This window comes from Drosophila hydei, unplaced genomic scaffold (assembly GCF_003285905.1).
Source record: "Drosophila hydei strain 15085-1641.00,03,60 unplaced genomic scaffold, DhydRS2 tig00000060-arrow-pilon, whole genome shotgun sequence".
NCBI classification, from domain to species: domain Eukaryota; kingdom Metazoa; phylum Arthropoda; class Insecta; order Diptera; family Drosophilidae; genus Drosophila; species Drosophila hydei.
The window spans coordinates 4,445,544-4,465,117 of NW_022045656.1; the positions used below are offsets into that span (position 1 = coordinate 4,445,544).

Here is a 19,574-nt window from a genome sequence, read left to right on the forward strand (position 1 = left end):
AATTTAAATAAGAAAACACAAACAGCTGTTGCAGTTCAGAGCCTGGCTGAGAATGAAAATGTGCCAGACACAAACATACACACACACGCACATGTAAATCCGTACGCAATAACACACAGTTACAGTTACAAGCAAAAAGGATAATCTCATTATAATGAAACGCAAGTTATGCACGCGCAGCCGACAGCCGCTAGATGGCGCCAGCGAGGCGTCAGTCAAGTGTCGCCCGCCCAGCTTAGAGTGAAGCAAATGAAGGAGTAGGCGAACACTGGCACTGGCAAAGACGCAGCTGGTGCTGCTGTTGCTGTTGCTGCCGCTGCCGGCCACCAGCTTGGGGACTATGAGGAATGGCAGCCAAGATCCGCTCTCTGAGCTGACATGCGAAACACGCTGGCCATAAAAAACTAACAGAATTATAATAATTTATGTATATATTTCTTTTTTTTTTGCCCTGGCCTGACCATTCAATCCGTGGCATGCAGTTGCCTTGTCTATCTTATCGTTCTACATAGATAGAGCACAGTGGTATCAGCTAAAATATGCTTAAGGAAGATATGTTTTAGTTTAAGTTAATTATAATTTTGATTAATTAAAATCTAAGCGAAAGAGTCAAAATCAAGCGCATTTACTAATTATAAAACGTTTAATGAAAAATTAAAAAAATATAAAATTATATTTATTTATATTTGAAATAGTTTAAATTTTCAAAGAAATTTTTAACATAATTTGCTCAAGCTTAGAAAGTTTCAGTCAATTGAATTAATAGTTTAAATTCCTAGAGCCTTTTCAGCTTGAATAATTTGGTTTAAATTTTACTAAAGCATACTCCATATACGCCCGATATGATAGCTATAATCGGCTTTAGTTAGTTAGATTGTTAAAATGTTCGATTTAATATCTCATATTATTTGATAGCCTTACGTTAGCTTGAACCAATGTGCGACGCCTCAGCCTAAGCCTAAGTCCACGTCTTAGGCATAAGCTGGACTGGGCTGGGCTGCTGGGCTGCTGCTCATGCCCACGCCATAAATAAAACAACCGGCTTAATTTCAAACTCATTTGCAAATATTTACACACAAATCGAGAAACCCTTTTGCAAGCGGATGCGCATCCCAAATCCAATGCGTAACAGGTGCGCGACCCCGACATAAAGTCGGGTTCAAAGTTTTCTTTTTGCTTCAAGCTTTTTTATTTCGTCTTCTTATTTTTTTTTTTGTCTTTTTTCTTTTTTTTGCCTTTTGCAGATTAATTACAAGCCTTGCGTAATGAGCGGATTTCCGGAACGTTCCGTTCGTTTAGGCCCTGACTGACGACAGTAGCGGGTCGTATATCTTGCGTTTAATAAAATTGAATGAAATTTATGAATTATTTGCGCGCAACGCATAGAAATGCGGCCACCCACCGGCCGAGACCGGAAAAGGTGAAGCGCGCCTTGCACTTCTTTCTGTCTGGAATCTCGGCGATGTCTTCGTCGCCCGCCAATCGTTGATCTTCATTAGCAGGCGCCGTCGACGTCTTCATAGACATTGTTGGTGTTGGCTGCGAGTCTAAAGCTTGAAATTTATGGCAACGCATTTGCAGCTCGCGTTTACGGACATAATGCCATGGCCAACAACAACAGCAACAACAATAACAGAAACGACAACAGCAACAACAACAACAGCTAATAAAGCGTCTGCGTTGTTGTTGTCATGGCTGTCCTTTATTAGTTCATTGCTTTGCCTCTTGCCGGCTCGTATCCATTTACACTTGGATATTTATCGTCGCCGCCGACCTCCTGCGCCGTTTCAAATGGAGTTGTCCCATAATTTTTAGCTCTGCCCGGGCTAAATACGCCATTTAACACAACATTTAAAATGCATATTGATCGTATATCAAAAGCTCGTTTCATTTTCATTACATAATCACAGTCAAGCACCGTTTGCTGGTGTATCTGGTGTGGGTGTCACCGTTACCAAGATATGTGTTTAAATAAATCATTGCAATCTGACGGCTTCCTATGGCGGCATGTGGAAATGCAAGTAATGTACTTGATTTCCACAGAACTCGGCATGAAGGCTCAAAATAGAATATACAATACTGGAAAAATTATTAGAATTCTATTAGGGATCTTATACTAAATGGGAATGTACTTGATGTGCTATGTGAGTGCAAATGAATTTCATAGAAGCTGAAAGGTTTCATATAAAGGAATGTCAATATAAATAAGTAAGAATGTTGCAGTTGAGTCTGAGTACTTTTATAGTACTTGTTGAAGATCAAATATCTGTTAAGTGTACTCAAATTGCTTTAAATTCTTAAATTCTTAAAATTCTGTAGATAAGATTGTCAAATGAAGGTTGAAGGTTACCTGCCTCATGGCTATAAATTATATCTTATATATAGTCTATAAGGAATTTTTTTTAATTTTCAAGTAAACAAATTTTTGTTTTTATATATTATTTTACTCAAATTAAGTTCATATTTCCTATTATTTTGCCAATGTATTGCATTTCTTGAAGATAAATTTCAGACATTCAAATTATTCATTTGCAGTGATTTTGTATTTTTATTATATTGAAATATTATTACTGATTGTTGCCAGGTAGCACGACAACACTTGAAACTGAAGGGAATAAATAAGTTCAATAAAATTTTTAAAATCCAAATTTAATGACTCTAGCTCTAACGTCTTGAAAAACAATATTAAATAACTGAAGTACGACTTCATGACGAAGAGAAAATCTGTAAATTCTTTGAAACAAATTTCAAAATGAAACCAGAAAGCTTATAGATTACAATTTCTTTTTGTTACTCACTCTCTATATGAACAATCAAACTTTCCACTTTTCATTGTACACTGCACATTATTTATGCTTTGTTTTAAGCATTTAAAATGATGCTCTGAGCGTATTGTAATATCATTTGCATTCACATTCGGTACGAATATTGAAGCAGCCTTTAAGCTGCTTTTTGGCATTTAAAATGTTCGGCTGGGGCCACTCTGGAAATCGCTCATAAAAATGTCCACGATTGCAGAGACAAGCCGGCACAATATTTATGATAGTATTGAAGACCTGGACGAGCGGCTAAATTGCCACTTGGCGCCAAAACGAGAGCTGCCGCCCAGGATCTGGACAAGCTTCGCAGCTGTCCGACGACTCTGACGCTGTCAGCATTCAGAGTATCTGCATAAATTTTGTTTCAAGAAACAAGACAGAAAAAAAAACAAATAAACGCCAAAAATTGAACTTTTTTGCGAGTAAATTTTTTAATTTAAAACACATTTTATATGCAAGAAGAGCAGCAAAATGGGCCGGCGCGGGCCGCAACGGCAGAGGGCCCCAACAACAAAACTGAAACATAAATAAATCTGAAATTTTATGCACTCGAAAAGCTCCAAGCAAAGGGACTCCGAAAGAGCACGGGACAGCGCCATTCGAAAACCGTGTGGAACTCACATAAAAGCTGCTTGCGACTTGCAAAAAGAAAACAAAGCTGGGTAGCTTGGTGAGGGCTCGACTGGCAGATACCCTAAGCTGTTGATGATAGCTACTCTTTACACTCTTTAACTCTAACAAAAAATATGCAAGAATTTATTTTCTAAACTAAAAATATTATTAGAAATATGTCAATAGCTTTGTTGATGGAGCTTTTAGATAAATAAAATAATTATATTTATTGTTTATATATACAAGGACTTTCCTATTAAATATGATGTATATAGTTCTTATACTTTTCGAGCTATGCTTATGCAGAGAAATAGACAGATGAAGAAACATGGCATCGGTAAAGCTTTATCTTAATCAAGATTATTTACACTTTCTGGATATGCACAGGGATTCATCCATCTGTCACATACATTACTACAATATTCATATACCCTTCTAACTCCAATAGGTTTTGTATAAAAAAACCAACAAACTTTTGTTTTCCAAAAGTTCTTCACATTGTGGCTCTTCTGATGTTGTTGATGTTGTTGCTTTTGGTATGCTGTTAAAGCTGCTTGTTAAACATGCAATTTCTTTTGGCTGCACTGCGTTCGATTGCTGCGGTTCGACAGCGACAGCAGCTGCAACAACGGGCGGCAAGGACAAAAGCCAACAATGGATTATTAGTGGCTCTTAAGCAAACACGGCCCCTCACGGCTCGGGGCGTGGCAAACGAGGGGCGACTTATGGCACCGCACGAGTTCAACAAAAGTGTGCGTGTGTGTGTGTGAGAGTGTGTAGCATGTATGTGTGGCATCGCCTGCTGCTGTCGTTTAATCTTGCCCTCGGTCTTCGTCGTCGCTGGTCGCTGTCCCCTCGCACCGCCTGCTTCCGCTCTTGTCCACGCCCCCGCACCCGCTGCATCCCTCGCTGATTTATCGCTGAAATGTGGGCGTTTTTAATTAATTTCACTGCGCTGCGCTTCCAACAGATTTTTGCTTGGCTCACAAATAAAGCGTTGTAATAAAATATAAGAAATACACTTCAAAAAGCATACAAAAATCAAAAAACAGAAATATCCAAAACAGCAAACACACATTCGCTCACACACACAGACGCATGCACTCACACTCTGCTTGGTTGTGGCTCTGAGTTACTTCACAATTTCGCACTCACAGTTGAAGTTCAAGTGGGCTTCCTTAAGTTCGCTTCACGGTCGACCACAAGAAATTGCATGATGGCTGGGCTTTAGTTCATTGAAAAGCTGCTCGAGAGTCCTTCGAAATTGCATTGTGGTTCCAATTTGAAGTGTGCCTCAGGTGTGAAATGCGGGTACATCATACCTAACTTATTTGTATTTGTAATTGCTCCATGTATTGAATTCAACGCAGTTGGGTATGAAATCGGCAGTTGGGTTGCCATAGCTTATTAACAGAGGCTAACAGTCACTCAGTCATCAACAGCAAAATAATTTCATATATATATACATATTATGTCTATTCTCTCTTTTATGTTATCCTCAAAAACTTGTTTTTGCTAGATAAAAGTATTTATTTATTCATTTTAAAATGCCTTTCAAAGCAAGTAATAGCGCCTTAGTCAATACTTCTCAACTAGGAGATACCCTGAACTTTGCAAATATGGGATGATATTAAATTATATGCTTTTATGCTTGCACAGCAAATTAAATAATTTCATCTTTGGTGGTATTCAAACAAAGCGTATAAAAAAAAAAAACAAAAAAAAAGATCGATTTATAACGATAAAAAATATGGAAAAAATGTAAAACTATAGCTTAAATGAAGCTTTAAGCTTTAAGTCTTTAGTCTCGTTGCGATCACACGGACGGACAAGCAGACGGGCATGGCTATATCGACTCAGTTATCTAGAATATATATACATTATGTTTTCTGGAAATTTGTAGGTCTATTCAATAAAGAGACTCACCGAAAAGAGAATACAATTTTATGCTAGTGTTGAATAAGAAGATGAATATTGGCTTCTATTTTGTAAACTGAATTCGTCTGATTTCTCATTTCAAGTATCAGACTTTCCGGAAATTAGTCTGAATCATCATTTCTCTATATCATAAAGCTTTGCAGTTTGCATAAGGATACATAAACTTCACTTTACATGCATTTGCACAGCACTAAAAATATGAGATAAATTAAATTTTAAATACGCTGTTGACCCAGTTTAAATATTTATGTCTTATATATATGTGTGTTGGTTCAACCTGAAGTAGGTGAGATTTGAGCCTTGTACATAAATTTCAGCAGCCAAGCACTTGCCGTTTAAGCAGCCAAGCTGCATTTTTTTTTTTTTTGACATTCAGTCAATAAGTCCGTCAGTCAATCAGTCAATCATTCAATTTTTAATCAATCAGCAAACTCTACTATATATTTACATTTTTAAGAGCTTTAAATATTTGCTTTTTAACTCTTTTATATAGATTCAAATCTTGAGCTTTCTACAAATTATATTTTAAATTTCTCACATTCGTTTAAGAGCGATGCACTTTCGTTGGATGCTGCCATTCACACATACACCCACTCACCCACACACACACACACACACACACACATACTATAAGCATCAGTGATTCCATTTTTGGCTAATTCTGTTGCTGAGGCGAAAACTTTGTGCTTCTTCTTGTTGTTTAGCTGCTTGGCAACTTTTGCAGCTTTTAATTCTAATTTTCACGCTGGCGCAATTTTGACGCTGTTGCTAATTTGCCTTCAACTTTCAACTTGGATTTTCAGGGAATTAAACCAGCAACCGACTGCAACTTGATGATGATGATGATGATGACGAAGGACGCTGTGTCCCCAAATATTTTGCCCGTTGCCAGCAAATGGAGATTTATGACAGTGCAGAGTGTTAAAAGTTTGCAAAAGGTTTGAAGAGTTTGCCAAATAATTTTAATTGAGAAACTAATGGATTGCAATTGATTCGAGGCGAGGCAGAAGCAAAAAGTGAAAGAAAAACTTTTTGCGTGTCCACATCGCAACGTCACGACATCACAGATTTGGTTAAATACTATCCAAGCGCCGTTGTGGGTCACAACAATAAATTAATTTAGCTGCTGCAGCTGAATATGAAAATTGCTCGCTCCATGCACAATTATGCGGAAGGAACTAATTAGGATCCCGGCCACGAAGAGGCCTCACTAGGGGCCGGTTCTAAAGCCACGCAGTTATATTAAATTTCACTTTATTGCATGCAAAAGTTCATTAAGCGCTGCAAATTCAAATTAAGCTGCATAAACGTAGCAAAATGTGTTTATATTGCTGATGTTGCTGTTGATGTTGCTGTTGCTGCTGTTGTTGCATTATAATGACTATCATGAAATGCAAAAGGTTGAACATAAAGCAAATTGTCACAACTTAATAAAGCCACAATAAATAATTTGCACTTTATACAAAATTGCTTAAATACGAAGTGAAATTAAGGCCAGCTGACAGCAAGCTCCTGGCATGCAACACGTGTGTCTAATTCATTGGTTAATATTAATATGGGATATATTTTTAAAATCAGACTTTTAAAAAGTTACCAAAAAATATTGTTCAGCTCTTAAATTCAAATTAATATTTAGTTAATTTCTCTGAATCGAAGCTTACTGAAGACATTCTCTACCGCCGACAAGATTTGTTTGATATAGTAAAAGACTAGCTGACAGCAGGCTGCTTGCTATGCAGCTCATTGGGTAAAATGATAATGGGTACTTCTGTTAGCTTCAAATAGGACACGTTTTTAAAAAACTAAAAATTATCGCAAAATATTGCTCAGCTTTGAAACTCAATTTGAATTTTATTTATTTTTTATTTAATTTTTATTTATTTTTTTTTTAAGTCGAAGCTTAGTAAAGACTTCCAAAAAAACGTCAAGCTTTGCTTGATATCTTGTATTATTCATTATTACCATCTTTTACTTAGTAATATTTCCACACAATTAATTATTTAAATATTCTTTAATTGGGAGTGACCAATTAAGATACCCAGAATCGTACCAAGTTGACATTGCTTTTTTTCCAATTCATATGAAAAATAAATACTGATCATATATTAGTTGACTAATAATAATTAATAAGAAGAAGATTGAGCACATAGCAAGTGAGTTGCTTGTCAAGACTTTCAAAAATAGATTCCCTTTTGGAGTACAAATCCTCCCAGTTCTTGACACAAGCAGTTGAGAACTCAAAGGTTAATGTTCTTGCACAGAGAGTCAAACTGAGTGAAGATATCGTCCACTTAGGAATGGTTTTACTGAGTGAGGGTCTCTCTCTCTCTCCCTCTGTCTCTCTCTCTTTCACAACTAAGCAGCAATCAAAGCTTGTTTATTTATTTTCTATCAAAACATAACAGCCGACAATCTGTTGCTTTGCAATTGGTCTGCCACTTTTACAAAAGCTGAAAACGGCATAAAAAGTTCGCTAAGAGGCAATAATAATAATAATTTCGATGGCAAATTTGATGACCTCAGCTGAAACTCTGAAAAAGTGCGAGATATGTTCAAGTAAGCGAAGTTTGATATGGTTTTTAAGCGATTTCATAGAAATGGAGAGAAATTCCCAAAGATTTAAAATAAACTTGAACCTCAAGAGCGCAGTTTTATGACCTACCTGTAAAATTTCAAGTTAGAGGCAGTTAGAGAAGCAGACGGATAGAATTGTCTCGACAGTTCTCTTCTTGACTGAGCATGCTTCCTTCGGCCAGAAGTCTTTTAACACAACCATTATACGCTGAGCCCATTGAAAGAAGGAATTGAGGGTATAAAAACAGTTCGAATTTGTGTGCTACTTCGGGCAACTCGCCCTTTTTTCGTTGAGTGCGATGCGGCACACTTTGAATTTGGAATCTCCATTTGAAAAATCTTCGAATTTAATTGCGTGCGCTAAAACTGGGTGTGAAGTTACGTCGAGTCGTCTTGAGTAGAGTATGCTAATTAAAAGGCATAAATAATGCAATATTTGAAGTTCAGCTGTCTGTGCGAGCTAATTGATTTACGAGTTTCAATAAAGGCGCGAGACTCATCATTTGCTATTGCTGCTCAGTCGGCGAAAACTTAAACAAACTAATTTCCAGCCTAGGCTAGAGAATTTTTACGATTAACCAGGCAAGACTCCGTCTGCGCCTGCGTCTGCGCCATGAGCCATGAGCCATGGGCCATGGGCCACGGAAGCCGCCTGACATTGAGATTGCTAGAGAGAAGACGCGCTCCATGGGAGCTGTTAAAGTGTCCATGGCTGTGACGAAGTCTGAGTGAGTGTCCACGTTCGGTGTCTTCAATTAGCGTAAACACAAACGATGACACTGCCCCAAGCCCCAAGACAGCAAAGCGAAGCCAATTTCGCAGTCTCTCGCGCAGACACTTTAATATTTAACGCGCAGACGATGGCGACAATGGAGCGGAGCGAAGGGAGCTCGCCATACGCCAACATATTCCACGAATATGTTCGTGATCATAAAATTATAATTTATGAACAAAGGCGAACGCGTGGAGCGGCCCAGTCCCAGCCAGCCACTTGGCCGGGCCGCGTGAGCTTATCTGACGCTGGCATCTAAGTGCACATACAAGTACGCATGGAGGCGATGCCGATGCAGATGGAGATGCAGTTGCAGATGGACTCGATACGAGGGACGCCGATGACAACGTTGACGGCGATTTGGAGCGACGCGCGCGTCAATTTTTTCGTTGAAGTGGGACACAAGCAGCGGGAGCTGATAAGAGACTGCAACAGAGGCTGAGGAAGCCCAGTCACGAGGGTGAAGATGCTGACGATGCTGACGATGCTGCCGTTGCGGCTGCTGTTGCTGTCGCTGTCGCTGTTGTTCTTAGCTCTTGTTGGGTTTCCTGGAAAGAAGCCTCCGGCGATGGCAGCTCGAACAATATTTTCTTATTTATTTTGTCTCTCGCTTTGGTTTTGGGCTGTGGCTGTGGATGCGCTTGACATTGGGGGCAACTGGTAACTGGCAGCTCGCACGTTGTTTGTTGTGCCTCTTCTTATTGTTGTTGCTGTTGTTGTTGTGCCATCTGTGGCCCGTTGGAGCAGCCAACTAATTTGCGGTTTTGTTGCGAACCGAACGTCCAGAGTGTCTGTAATTTCCTTTTCCAGTTTGGGTTCGAGTCCGAACTTCGAGAGCCTTTGTTATTTTGCCACTTAACCAAACCGGCACGCCCTTCCGTCCTCCTTTTGGTTTAATAAGTTCTGTTTGCTATGCAATCTTTGGGGTCAGGTCAACGGCAGCTCAGCCTAGCTTCGCCCCGACCAGCCCATACTAGCAAGTCATTCAAATTAAATTCGGAATTAGCCAGCGGCAACTGCTAAGTCTCTCTCTCTCCCTCTATGCCCTGCCGCCCCTTTCTGCGTGGCTGCCTAACTAACTTACTTTGTTAGTTTTAGGCAAATTGAGGAAAACCATTCACTTCAGCTTGCGTGCTTAATTAAATTCTTTTCAATTCGAGACATGAGTCAATTTTCGGTTGGATCCGAAATCAAGGTTCCTACATTTGACTGCAATTCGGTTAGCTGCCAAGTTTTTGACAATTAAACAGCTATTTATGATAGATTATTCGATATCCCTTTACGCACGAAAGAAGCCCAGATTGCGTTAACCATAATAAATCCTCGCTTATTAAAATAAGTACTAAAATTAACACATTTCTGTACACTCATATATATATTTTTATATTTATATTTCGACTATATATATTTCGACTTCTACAAGTGTAGCAAGCGCACACGGAGAGCTAGAGGGCAGAGAAGACCGAGCATCGCTCTCACTACTCCACCTTTAAATGCTGCTCTTTACAGTGGTAATTGCTTGTTAGTGTACTCTTTAAATTATTCCGTGCTTCATATGATGATATCAAAATATTTGAAAACACATTTTCGCTTAAAAGAGAATATTTTATTTCTGTAAATCTGCGATACAGGCTGAAGGCTGAAGTATGACCAGCCAATAAAAATATTTTCTTAAGCTTCAATGAAATAAAAAACATAATTAATCTTCAACAACAAAAATCAAAAATACAATCTTAATTATTATATGCAATTAATTTTTATAAAATATATTTCTGTTCTGTTTCTGTCAGCAAGTTATAATTACGTTACATTATTATTTTTATTCAATTGTCTGTGTGACATGACTGTATGGTAAGCTTAGTTCAAGAGCGTGTTTAGAGCAGTTCGGGATTGAATCATACCGATGTGGAAGATCCAACGGGCAGTGTTGTGACGTTACTATTATCAGGCAGGTTGAAGTTAGTGTGTCTGCTTAGTCGTTTCCTGTGCACCTGGAAGTCTCTTGATGAATCCATGATCTCTTCGTGAATTTCCTCGTTTAAGTTGGAGGCGCTGATGTGTGTTGGAGATCATTCCAAGTTAAGTATGTAATGTTACAGCTGGAATGGCTGGCAGTGCCACTGATTGGAGTCCCATAGGTTCACATTGGTTTCCTTATAGTCATAGAGAGTAATGATATTTTAAGTGGATATTTTTCCGACAAGCCAGAGATGTTTCTTCAGCCTTGCATTGAGTTGCTGCCTTTTGTTAATTGAACGAGGTATCCAGGTTAGTCTTGTGTCAAGCAGCAGTCCCAAGTAGTGTTGCTTAAGATCTAAATTTTAATTCATAGAATCAAAGCAATAAAACATTTCAAAGAACTCAAATGTGAACAAGTAAGAATGCTCTAGATAACAGCTTAGTATTAAATACAATTTGAGGATAAGTGGGAAAATAGTCACACTGAAATTTGAGCCTCAAGTTGTGAATCTTCTAAGTAGTTACTTTTAACTGGAGGATCTTAGCATATTTTATATCAATCGATGGTTAACAAAAACAACCAGGGAAGTAAATGTTTCGTATATGATATATTAGCCAGCCCCAATTAGCCTCAACTTTTCACACTCGAAATGCAGCACATTTATTTGTGGCATAAAGTAAGCGTTGCTTGGCAATGCTTGTCGCTTGCTAAGCTTAATGAAATGCGACATGCAACATAAAGTAATTTATTTTTAATTAATTTATAAATGCAGCGACATCGAAAATGGCCAGCGAGCAAGCAAAACATTAAACACGATCGCCAACAACACCAACACCAACAACTGCAACAGCAACAGCAACAGCAACACAGGCCGCTTATCCCTTGTCAGGGCGTCGAAAATTAAGCCTCGGAAATTTGCGTGATTTTATATTTCGTTTTCATTTTGTTTTTCGGTATTATTTATTTCTTTTTTATTTTATTTTATTTTATTTTATTTTAAAAATGTTTTTATGCAACAAGCGGCGCAAAGTGTCGCTGACAGGCGTGTCATCAGCACTTTGAGCTGCTGCAGATGCAGACGCAGTTGCAGTTGCAGTTGCAGTTGCAAGTGTAGCAATGCCCCGACCACGCCCCTATAACAACAACAACAACAACAACCACTGGTAGTGCACGGCAGCAATTTCATTAAAATTTACTGCACGCTGCAGCAGCAGCAGCAGCAAAAAATGGTTGCGGTCAATTAACGTCAACAGCGTCTGCCCCCCTGTTGCCTGCTTGGATGCCTCCGCCTCTGGCGCATGCAGCCAGCCATCAAGCTGCTCATTAACAGCACGCTGACTTCACAGGCATTTTGTTTATTGTTGCTGTTGTGAATAAATAAATAAATTTCATTGACATATGCTCAAATAAATAATAGAGCAATTTTTTAAATTATTACCCCCAGACGCAGAGGCATGCGGTTTTCTGCAGCGGGCTGCTGAGAGGTGAAAGGATGCGCGCGATTATCCTTACGCACCATATGAGCTGGCTGGTTGGCTGGGCAGTGAATTATGATTGGGCAGTTAAGAGAACCGGACACGGGTCTCCAACTCCAACTCCAACACGAACTGCAACTTCTACTCGATGCCAGACCACAGACCGCAGCGCCATATAATAAACTGCCGAGTCGCTGTGAACAATTTTTAATTTTCATTGAACAATGGATGAAGAGTTGGTATTCATACAACAACAACAACAACAACAGTAAAAAATAAAGCTGACAATGAGTGGGGCTCACTTGAGCTGAATGTTTAAAAAATTATGATAATAAATTGTGTACATAAAGAAAAGGAAGATAGGAAATTTGTTTCAGATCCATACTCCTTTATAAACTCAAGTGGGTATATTGGTTTGTAATTAAAATTTGAACCAAAGACAGTACATTTATTTTTTTATATTTAAAATGTTGGCTCAAGTTAGAGAGTTGCGATTAGAGTTAGCCTAGTTAATAGCGTCATATGATAAAAGCTTAAAGTTATATAGCCCTGCACTTTATATTTTCAATTCTTTTAGAAATCATTAACAATTATTAAAAATAGAAACGTTTAAAGCTAAATTCAATATAATTCAACTGTCGACTCTAAGTATTTAGCAGTCAATTATTTCCGATTATAATTTTTGCAGTTCTTTCAAGTTGGCTATATAAATTAAAAAAAAAAAAACAAATACTTTAATATGTGAATACTGAAAGATTAAAATAAAAATTTATATTGCGAAAGAAATAAAAATAAAAACAAACTTTGCGCCACATTGCGTATGCGTGATTTTGATTATCCTCATATATATGGGCAGCAACTGGTACAATATGTTCTCTTATCTTAAAATCACATCTGTGTAGTTCAGGACAGGCTTATCTGCAGCCTTTAATCATGCCCTGAGTTATTTATTTGCAATGTGAGTTTATTTTCGTACCTGTTGCTTGGGCAAAACCGAACAAATTTTCAGACGCATTCCGCTCGCACTCGAATACTCACAGTTTGGGTGCATTGTGTACAGAGAGTGTTGACTTTGGTGCATAAATAAGCAAATATTTATGCAGCCAGGCTCTCTCGGCTGGCCAGCGGAGGCGCGCAGTCGAACTGTCAATGCCAGCAGCACAAGCACGAGACACGAGTGCCAGCAACGAAAATTCGCAAATCAAATATTCGCCATAAATAAAGAGGCGCTCGGCGAGGCAGAGAGTGAGGGAGAGAGAGAGTGTGCAAAAGAGAGATGCAACTTCCAAGAAGCAGGCAGCAGCCACGACGTCCAACAATGCGGCATTTTAATAATATTTCGCTTTCAATTTTTTACACCTCTGTGGGCAAGCTGGGTGCGAGCTGAAGGCCTCTCCCTTGATATCTTATTTCGAGCGAAATTGTTGCAATGCCACCTTTTGGCGGCTCGATTCGCGCGCACATACATACAGACATATATATATTTATGTGCATGCAACGACGACGCAGGTGTGACAACATGAAAATTTATCTGCGGCATCGTACGAGCTGTTGCCGCTCCTGCTGCTGCTGCTCCTGCTGCTGCTGCTCCTGCTGCTGCTGTTATAGTAGTAGTAGTAGTAGCCTCTCCTTGCGAAAAGTCGCGAAGTGCTGCAGAATATATGAGAGTACGAGAATTGCATTTGGCGTGGAGTTGAATTTATATGCGAACCAGAGTGTGATTGTAACCTTAATGCGACGTTAACTTTGCAAATCTGTATGCTTAAAGCAAATACTCCCATGATGAACGCAAGGTGTGCCCAGAAGACACCTGTGGCTTATATAAGAAATATGTATATTGCGGATGAGCCATCAGATGAGCATTTCTGCAAGTCTTTTATAGATATATCAAGAATATTTTCCTTTAATAACGTTTCCACCTGTTTTATCCGAACCAATTGTTTGTAATCTGAAACCATTAAAGGTGTTAACTCAGGGTATGCTGGGTTTGTAAGGTATACAACAGACGGCGTGGAAGAAATAACATAACACTATAACACTATATATAGAGATATATATTCTTCATCTTGAGTTGGCCTAGCACTCAAAGATAATTCGCTTGCTTCACAATTTAAATTCCAACTAGGACACTATATATTTTATAAATAGAGCAAAGTCAAAATTAAATACATTTCTAATTGCACTCATGGTGAGGGTACTGCAAATTCGTTACGTAATATTGAATCAGCAAACTGGGGGCACGCAGCTTTAATTCCATTGAACTGATTAATTCAGGCAATTTGCGATTCTTGAACTTAACGGCGAACATCAGTTGGCCCTCATGGCGGAAGCCGGCTACAATTGTATCCGGCTTGAGGCCGCGAGCAAAGCCATTGTTGGCCGTAGCCATGGGCTTGTTGTGATCCTTCAAGGAGCGCAGCAGCACCTTGACTATGGCATTCGTGTTGTTAACGCTTTCCTCTCGTTTGACGGTCACTTCAGGGCCCAAAGGATTCTTACGTGGACGGCCCTGCAACAATTGGTAAAAACTTATAAGCCATAAACTGATGTAGAAGCGTTAACTTACACGTTGTCGCGGTACAGGACGTTCGAGTCCTGCGCAGGGGGCAGCAATTGAATCCGCCCCTGGAACACTGGATACTGGAGCTGCCTCTATGCGAGTGGAATCAGCTTTTTTGGGATTCACTATTGAAATACCAAAATTGAGATATATAGAAATGTATAGCAATTACTGTGACTTACTTGGCATCCTCTTGGCAGCAGTTATTCTTGCGCCAAACAGCTAAATTAATATTATACATTATTTATATTAGACATTTCAAGATATTATAAACTAATTGTAACTTGCCGATTGCAGCTTCGACTTTTTTTTCCCCATTTTCTTGTCGGCTCAATTGTTCCCAATTTTCATAACACAAGCAAAAAGTTCCAAGATATTTCACTTGACTTTAGTAGCAAGTAAGATTTGACAGATTTTGTGTGAAGAAGAAACGATATGAGCTCGATGTATGCACGGGAACATTTCAGACCTATCGAATGCCAAATGAACTGGTTCATTTTCATAGCTTCCGAACTCTGCGCGCGAATTTCAAGTTTAACGGAAGAAGAATTTCCTCAGCTGCACGAATATCAAAGTATGCCCTTAAATGTTTGTTGCTTCAATATGAGATCTGGGGCTTTTAACTTTGTTTGAGTTCTCATCGAATTCTGTTTCATTCGAGTTCGCTTTGGAGAAGTTTTCTCAAATTTCTTTCAACTTCAACATGGCCCAAGAAGCTATAAAGAAAAAAAAGATGGACCTGTCCAAGGCTGAGCGCGGCATTTGGCTGGTCAAGGTGCCCAACTATGTGGCCGAGCTCTGGGAGAAGTCGCCCAGCGAGATGCAAGTGGCAACAATGCGCATGCAAAAGTCGGAAACCGGAAACACGGAACCGGCCAAGGTAAACTTGATTCTCAGTCCGGAACTGATGCAAATGGCTCCAGGTAAGCCGATAGCCGCCGAGCACGAGCTGAAGCTGTGCAAGACCATCAAAGGCGCCAGGCTAACGGGCATATTCTCAACCATCGACGACTCCGACTCGGCCATGGAGGGCTGGATAACCCACAAGATGGAGTGCCTGCCCGTGTGCAATGATCAATATTTGAAAATGAAACAGCATTCGTTGCGGGGCGTGAAACCCACGCGCGTCGCCGAGCCACTCAATAACATTGTGAAGAACTATAAACCTGTCAGCAATCATGCTCACAACGTTTGTCTTCAGTTTTCCCCCAGCTATGCGCCTTGACTGAGCTGCCTTGTTTTTTGCAGAAAGACGATAACAGACGCAAGAAGGATGGCGCCTCGAAGACGCTAAGCAAGGAAAACATAATGGATATGCTCTTCCAGGCCTTTGAGAAACACCAATATTATACGCTGAAGGATCTGCAATTCATAACCAAGCAGTCGGTGTTCGTGCTGAAGGCCATCCTCAAGGATATAGGCGACTACAGCAAGGACCCGGCTCACAGGCAGATGTGGGAGCTAAAGGAAGAATATCGCCACTACCAACAGCCCGATGAAACCAAGTAAATCAAATCTGAATTGTATAAATATGCTTGGCGTGCTCCACTAAATAATATGTAATTAAAATAATTGCCATTATGACACCGCACAAAAAATGAGGAGGTATCTTTCCACGGCAATTTGTTGGGCAAAAATCAATTAGTAACTTTGGCTGCAGTAAATATCAAGAGGCTGACAACATAATGCCACCCAGGTGCTGTCAGTGGAGCCAGGCCACACACCGAGCACAAGCCACAAGAGACGTAACGAGGCTAATGAAAATGAAACCTGGTCACGCACAGCACCCAAGCAGGCAGCCAGCTACAGGCTACAGCCATCCAGGCAGTGAATCGTGAACTCGTGGCCCAATATGAAACATTCAAATGCTATATATACATGTATATATATAAATTTCAAGTTAATCCAGACACAGCGGGTCGTCTCCAGGGCGCCAGAGAGTGGATTTTGATCTTGACTATACCACTTTTCATTTCGTAGGAAAGTCCGTCTGTGGCGATTAGTCGCGGAGCCCAAGGAATCGAGTTGCTTATGACCATGTTCTCCATTTGGGGCTGTTGATGGGCGCCAGCTTTTAATCATTATTAATTATATGCTGCCCGGGCGCATAAATCATTTGTGCTTACTCTGCATCTACCTGCTGCAGCAACAGAGGCCCGCGATTGCGATAGTCATCTGGCCCGGAGAGACATGACCAGGACGTTTATTACAGCTAGGTAGATAATCTATTCCTGGCTGCCTCAGCTCAAACGCTGAGAAATGTGGTTAATTATTTAGAGCCAGCTGAGCAGCAACAATTCATTTATTTATGCTGCAAGATAAACATTTAAGCATAAACAAAAGATCAGTCAAACCGAATGGATTGCTCTATCAGCTTCAATTGGCTGACATTTCAGGAGGAGTCGTGGAATTCGGCTCGGTGCGACTCTGGCGTTCGTCTGAACAATATGCAGACATCGATGCCCAATTTATGCATATTGCCCATCGCGACAGCTCTGCGTGCCAGAGCCTCCGCCTGCTTAACACTCAGAGCCGGTCGCCATTGGCATTTCAGATATTCGGCAGCTCCACTCGCCGCTGCCCCCAGCGCCGCATAGTTGACACGCGAACTTGTGCCTATGGATTTCAGTGCGACCAAGTGCAGGCCACTCGTATCCTCGCCAGCCAGCAACAGCTCTGTGACTTCTGCCTGCTCATACACCTTGACAATCAGATCCAAGGCTTGAGCCACCGTGACTCCCTTATGATTATTCGTGCGTGCCACTTCCTCCAGTTTCGTGGACACATCTATCAACGAGTCCCGGTCAAAGCCGCCATTACTTGCGCAGCAACTAGGACGAAACGTTAAAGACGGCACTATATCAAAGCTTAAGCGCTTACTAGATGTGATCATCCAAATAGTATATTAGATTATTCACTGCATTGATGGCCAACACAATGCCCTCGTCAAACGTAACACCCACCATTATGCTGCCACAGCTCGGGGAAGTTATGCTAGTTAAGAGAAACGAGAATTCTCTGTATAGTGAAAGTTGTCACATTTCTAGAGACATCACAAACTCTCCACTAACGAGCTTAGGCTCATTCAGGGAGAAACATTTTGAATATTCACAAAATATTTTGACAAATCTACAATGGCTCATCGCAGTCTTACCTCTTTTTATGCTCCGGCTTCGCCTTGGGACTGGACATCTGGGAGAGGAGTTCGCAACAGTAAAGGTGCTGTAAATAAGTATATATGTATGCCTCTACGCTCAAAGCTATTATTGAATTTGTCACTGGAGTGCACAGCGTGTAAACGATATCTTTGGGTCTTGGGGCTAACACAGTTGTTAAAGCTAAGGTTTGAGTGCGCAACAAATTGGGTCTCGGCCACCAGCTGGGTCGTCACTGTCATTGTCTGCGTCTCTGTTTCTGTTTCTGTTTCAGCCTGTGCTCAAAGTGCCAAGTCATCTCGGTGGCTGGGCCACTCGACCCCGCCAAATGCTATGCATGAGAGGTTTAGCGGGCGTGTCGGCGCGAAAAGTGTCAACCGCAGGCGCCGCTGGCTGACAGCCAAGTGGCCAGTGACAAGGGGCCAACTGTGCTTAGACTTTGGCTAACAGCAAACGGGTTGTAGTCCGCTGACCGGCAGTTGACACTCTCTAGTTGGGCATCCAATATGCAGCTGATGTAAGCGATATTGACAAGTCGAGGCTCAGCCGGCGCTGACAACGACATCGACACCTACGCAGAGGGTCAAAGCAGTGGCTCACTTTGTTGCTGCATCGCTGCTCAACTGGTTTCCAGTCCATCAAAAAGCCATAAAGAAAAGAACCCAGCTGCACTTCAGCTTAGCCCTAAAGAACTAAAAATAATCCAAGCCGGCACAAATGTTCAGCTTCGCGCAATCGCATGCAAATTTTAAATGATCGTCATTAATTAAACGCAACACGAGCTCCACGATGTGTTAATTAGCAAATCCAAGCCTGAGTCTGCAACTTACACAAATCCAAATGCTCTGGAAACTGGAACTTAATTGCTGATAGCCATCGACGTCTTTATTGCACGTGCTCAACGATGTTGTCAGCCAACTGAAAGCTGCTGAGCTTCGACAGTTATCGATAAGTCCAAGGGCTGCACCAAGACATTTGACTCGAAGGGTCATTCAGATGAAAATAAATTCATATAGAATGAATTGTATCTTAAATGTATTAGACTAGCTTAACACTATTTGAGTGAGAACAAAAGTCGTGGGCTTTATTTCGTTAGGGAATGCAAAAGTCAATACTGAGCAACTCAGTGTTAGTTAGCACTACTAAAATGAGTTGGTCAGAGTTTATATCCTTGTCTAAATATATTGCAGACTCTTGGTGTAAACACATGGTAAATTAAACACCAAAAACATTAAAAAACTTTCACCTCAATATTTGTTAATAAATGACACTAAAATCATAAGTAGAAACTGCAAAATTAAAGTTATTCTCCCAGCTAGTTACACATACAATCTATACTTTTTCTTATATTTCTCACTTTTATTGTTATTAAAAATTACACTTAAGTTTCGTTGATATAATAGTTAAGTTAAATCCATCTAATCATTGACTATATTTAGCTGGAAACTGAGGCATCGTGATACCTTAACTCTTTATTGATTTAGATTACAAAATATTTGAATCTTAATTTTAGCTTTCCATGAATACTGATTATAGATGCTCTTACAAAATACTTAAAAATATGATGAACAAAATGAAATCCACAGAATAAGCCGTCATTGTTAAAAACTCAACTTATTTTTGATACATTGCAATATTTGCACACTTTTCAACACTATAAACAAGCAAAGGACGAACGTCATAACTGATGTAGGCATCGAGAAATAACA

General features: G+C 40.1%; 3 protein-coding genes across 4 annotated transcripts; 1 reads left to right on the plus strand and 2 right to left on the minus strand.

Moving 5' to 3' along the window:
* Positions 1-14,308: 14,308 nt before the first annotated feature.
* LOC111594252 lies at positions 14,309-15,125 on the minus strand. The gene is made up of 4 exons (XM_023307471.2): positions 14,999-15,125; positions 14,893-14,932; positions 14,717-14,835; positions 14,309-14,659 (listed from the first exon to the last, which is right to left on the minus strand). Exons 1-4 carry the CDS (start codon positions 15,026-15,028, stop codon positions 14,324-14,326), a joined length of 525 nt encoding a protein of 174 aa, XP_023163239.2. The 5' UTR covers positions 15,029-15,125; the 3' UTR covers positions 14,309-14,323.
* Positions 15,126-15,334: 209 nt separating this feature from the next.
* LOC111594009 (general transcription factor IIF subunit 2-like) lies at positions 15,335-16,322 on the plus strand. Of its 2 annotated transcripts, none has more exons than XM_023307118.2 (2): positions 15,335-15,590; positions 15,959-16,322. In XM_023307118.2, the coding sequence occupies exons 1-2, from the start codon at positions 15,414-15,416 to the stop codon at positions 16,217-16,219; spliced, it is 438 nt and encodes a 145-aa protein (XP_023162886.1). In that variant the 5' UTR covers positions 15,335-15,413; the 3' UTR covers positions 16,220-16,322. The 2 variants fall into 2 exon arrangements, with proteins under 2 accessions (XP_023162886.1, XP_023162877.1); XM_023307109.2 differs by having other exon boundaries at positions 15,339-15,899; positions 15,959-16,321.
* Positions 16,323-16,977: 655 nt separating this feature from the next.
* Positions 16,978-18,836, minus strand: LOC111594083. The gene is made up of 4 exons (XM_023307231.2): positions 18,696-18,836; positions 17,865-17,932; positions 17,591-17,704; positions 16,978-17,541 (listed from the first exon to the last, which is right to left on the minus strand). The coding sequence occupies exons 2-4, from the start codon at positions 17,900-17,902 to the stop codon at positions 17,103-17,105; spliced, it is 591 nt and encodes a 196-aa protein (XP_023162999.1). The 5' UTR covers positions 17,903-17,932; positions 18,696-18,836; the 3' UTR covers positions 16,978-17,102.
* Between the last annotated feature and the right edge of the window lie 738 nt (positions 18,837-19,574).

What these genes read in the sequence shown, in the direction of transcription:
- LOC111594252 (XM_023307471.2), bottom strand. Translation starts at nt 15,028, where the DNA reads ATGGGGAAAAAAAAGTCGAAGCTGCAATCG. An exon ending in AAAAGTCGAAGCTGCAATCG is followed by an intron (nt 14,933 to 14,998) that starts GCAAGTTACAAT and finishes ATATTAATTTAG; the next exon opens with CTGTTTGGCGCAAGAATAAC. An exon ending in TGCTGCCAAGAGGATGCCAA is followed by an intron (nt 14,836 to 14,892) that starts GTAAGTCACAGT and finishes GTATTTCAATAG; the next exon opens with TGAATCCCAAAAAAGCTGAT.
- LOC111594009 (XM_023307109.2), top strand. Translation starts at nt 15,414, where the DNA reads ATGGCCCAAGAAGCTATAAAGAAAAAAAAGATGGACCTGTCCAAGGCT. An exon ending in TCAGCAATCATGCTCACAAC is followed by an intron (nt 15,900 to 15,958) that starts GTTTGTCTTCAG and finishes TGTTTTTTGCAG; the next exon opens with AAAGACGATAACAGACGCAA.
- LOC111594083 (XM_023307231.2), bottom strand. Translation starts at nt 17,902, where the DNA reads ATGTCCAGTCCCAAGGCGAAGCCGGAGCATAAAAAGAG. An exon ending in AAGCCGGAGCATAAAAAGAG is followed by an intron (nt 17,705 to 17,864) that starts GTAAGACTGCGA and finishes TCTCTTAACTAG; the next exon opens with CATAACTTCCCCGAGCTGTG. An exon ending in TATTTGGATGATCACATCTA is followed by an intron (nt 17,542 to 17,590) that starts GTAAGCGCTTAA and finishes GTTTCGTCCTAG; the next exon opens with TTGCTGCGCAAGTAATGGCG.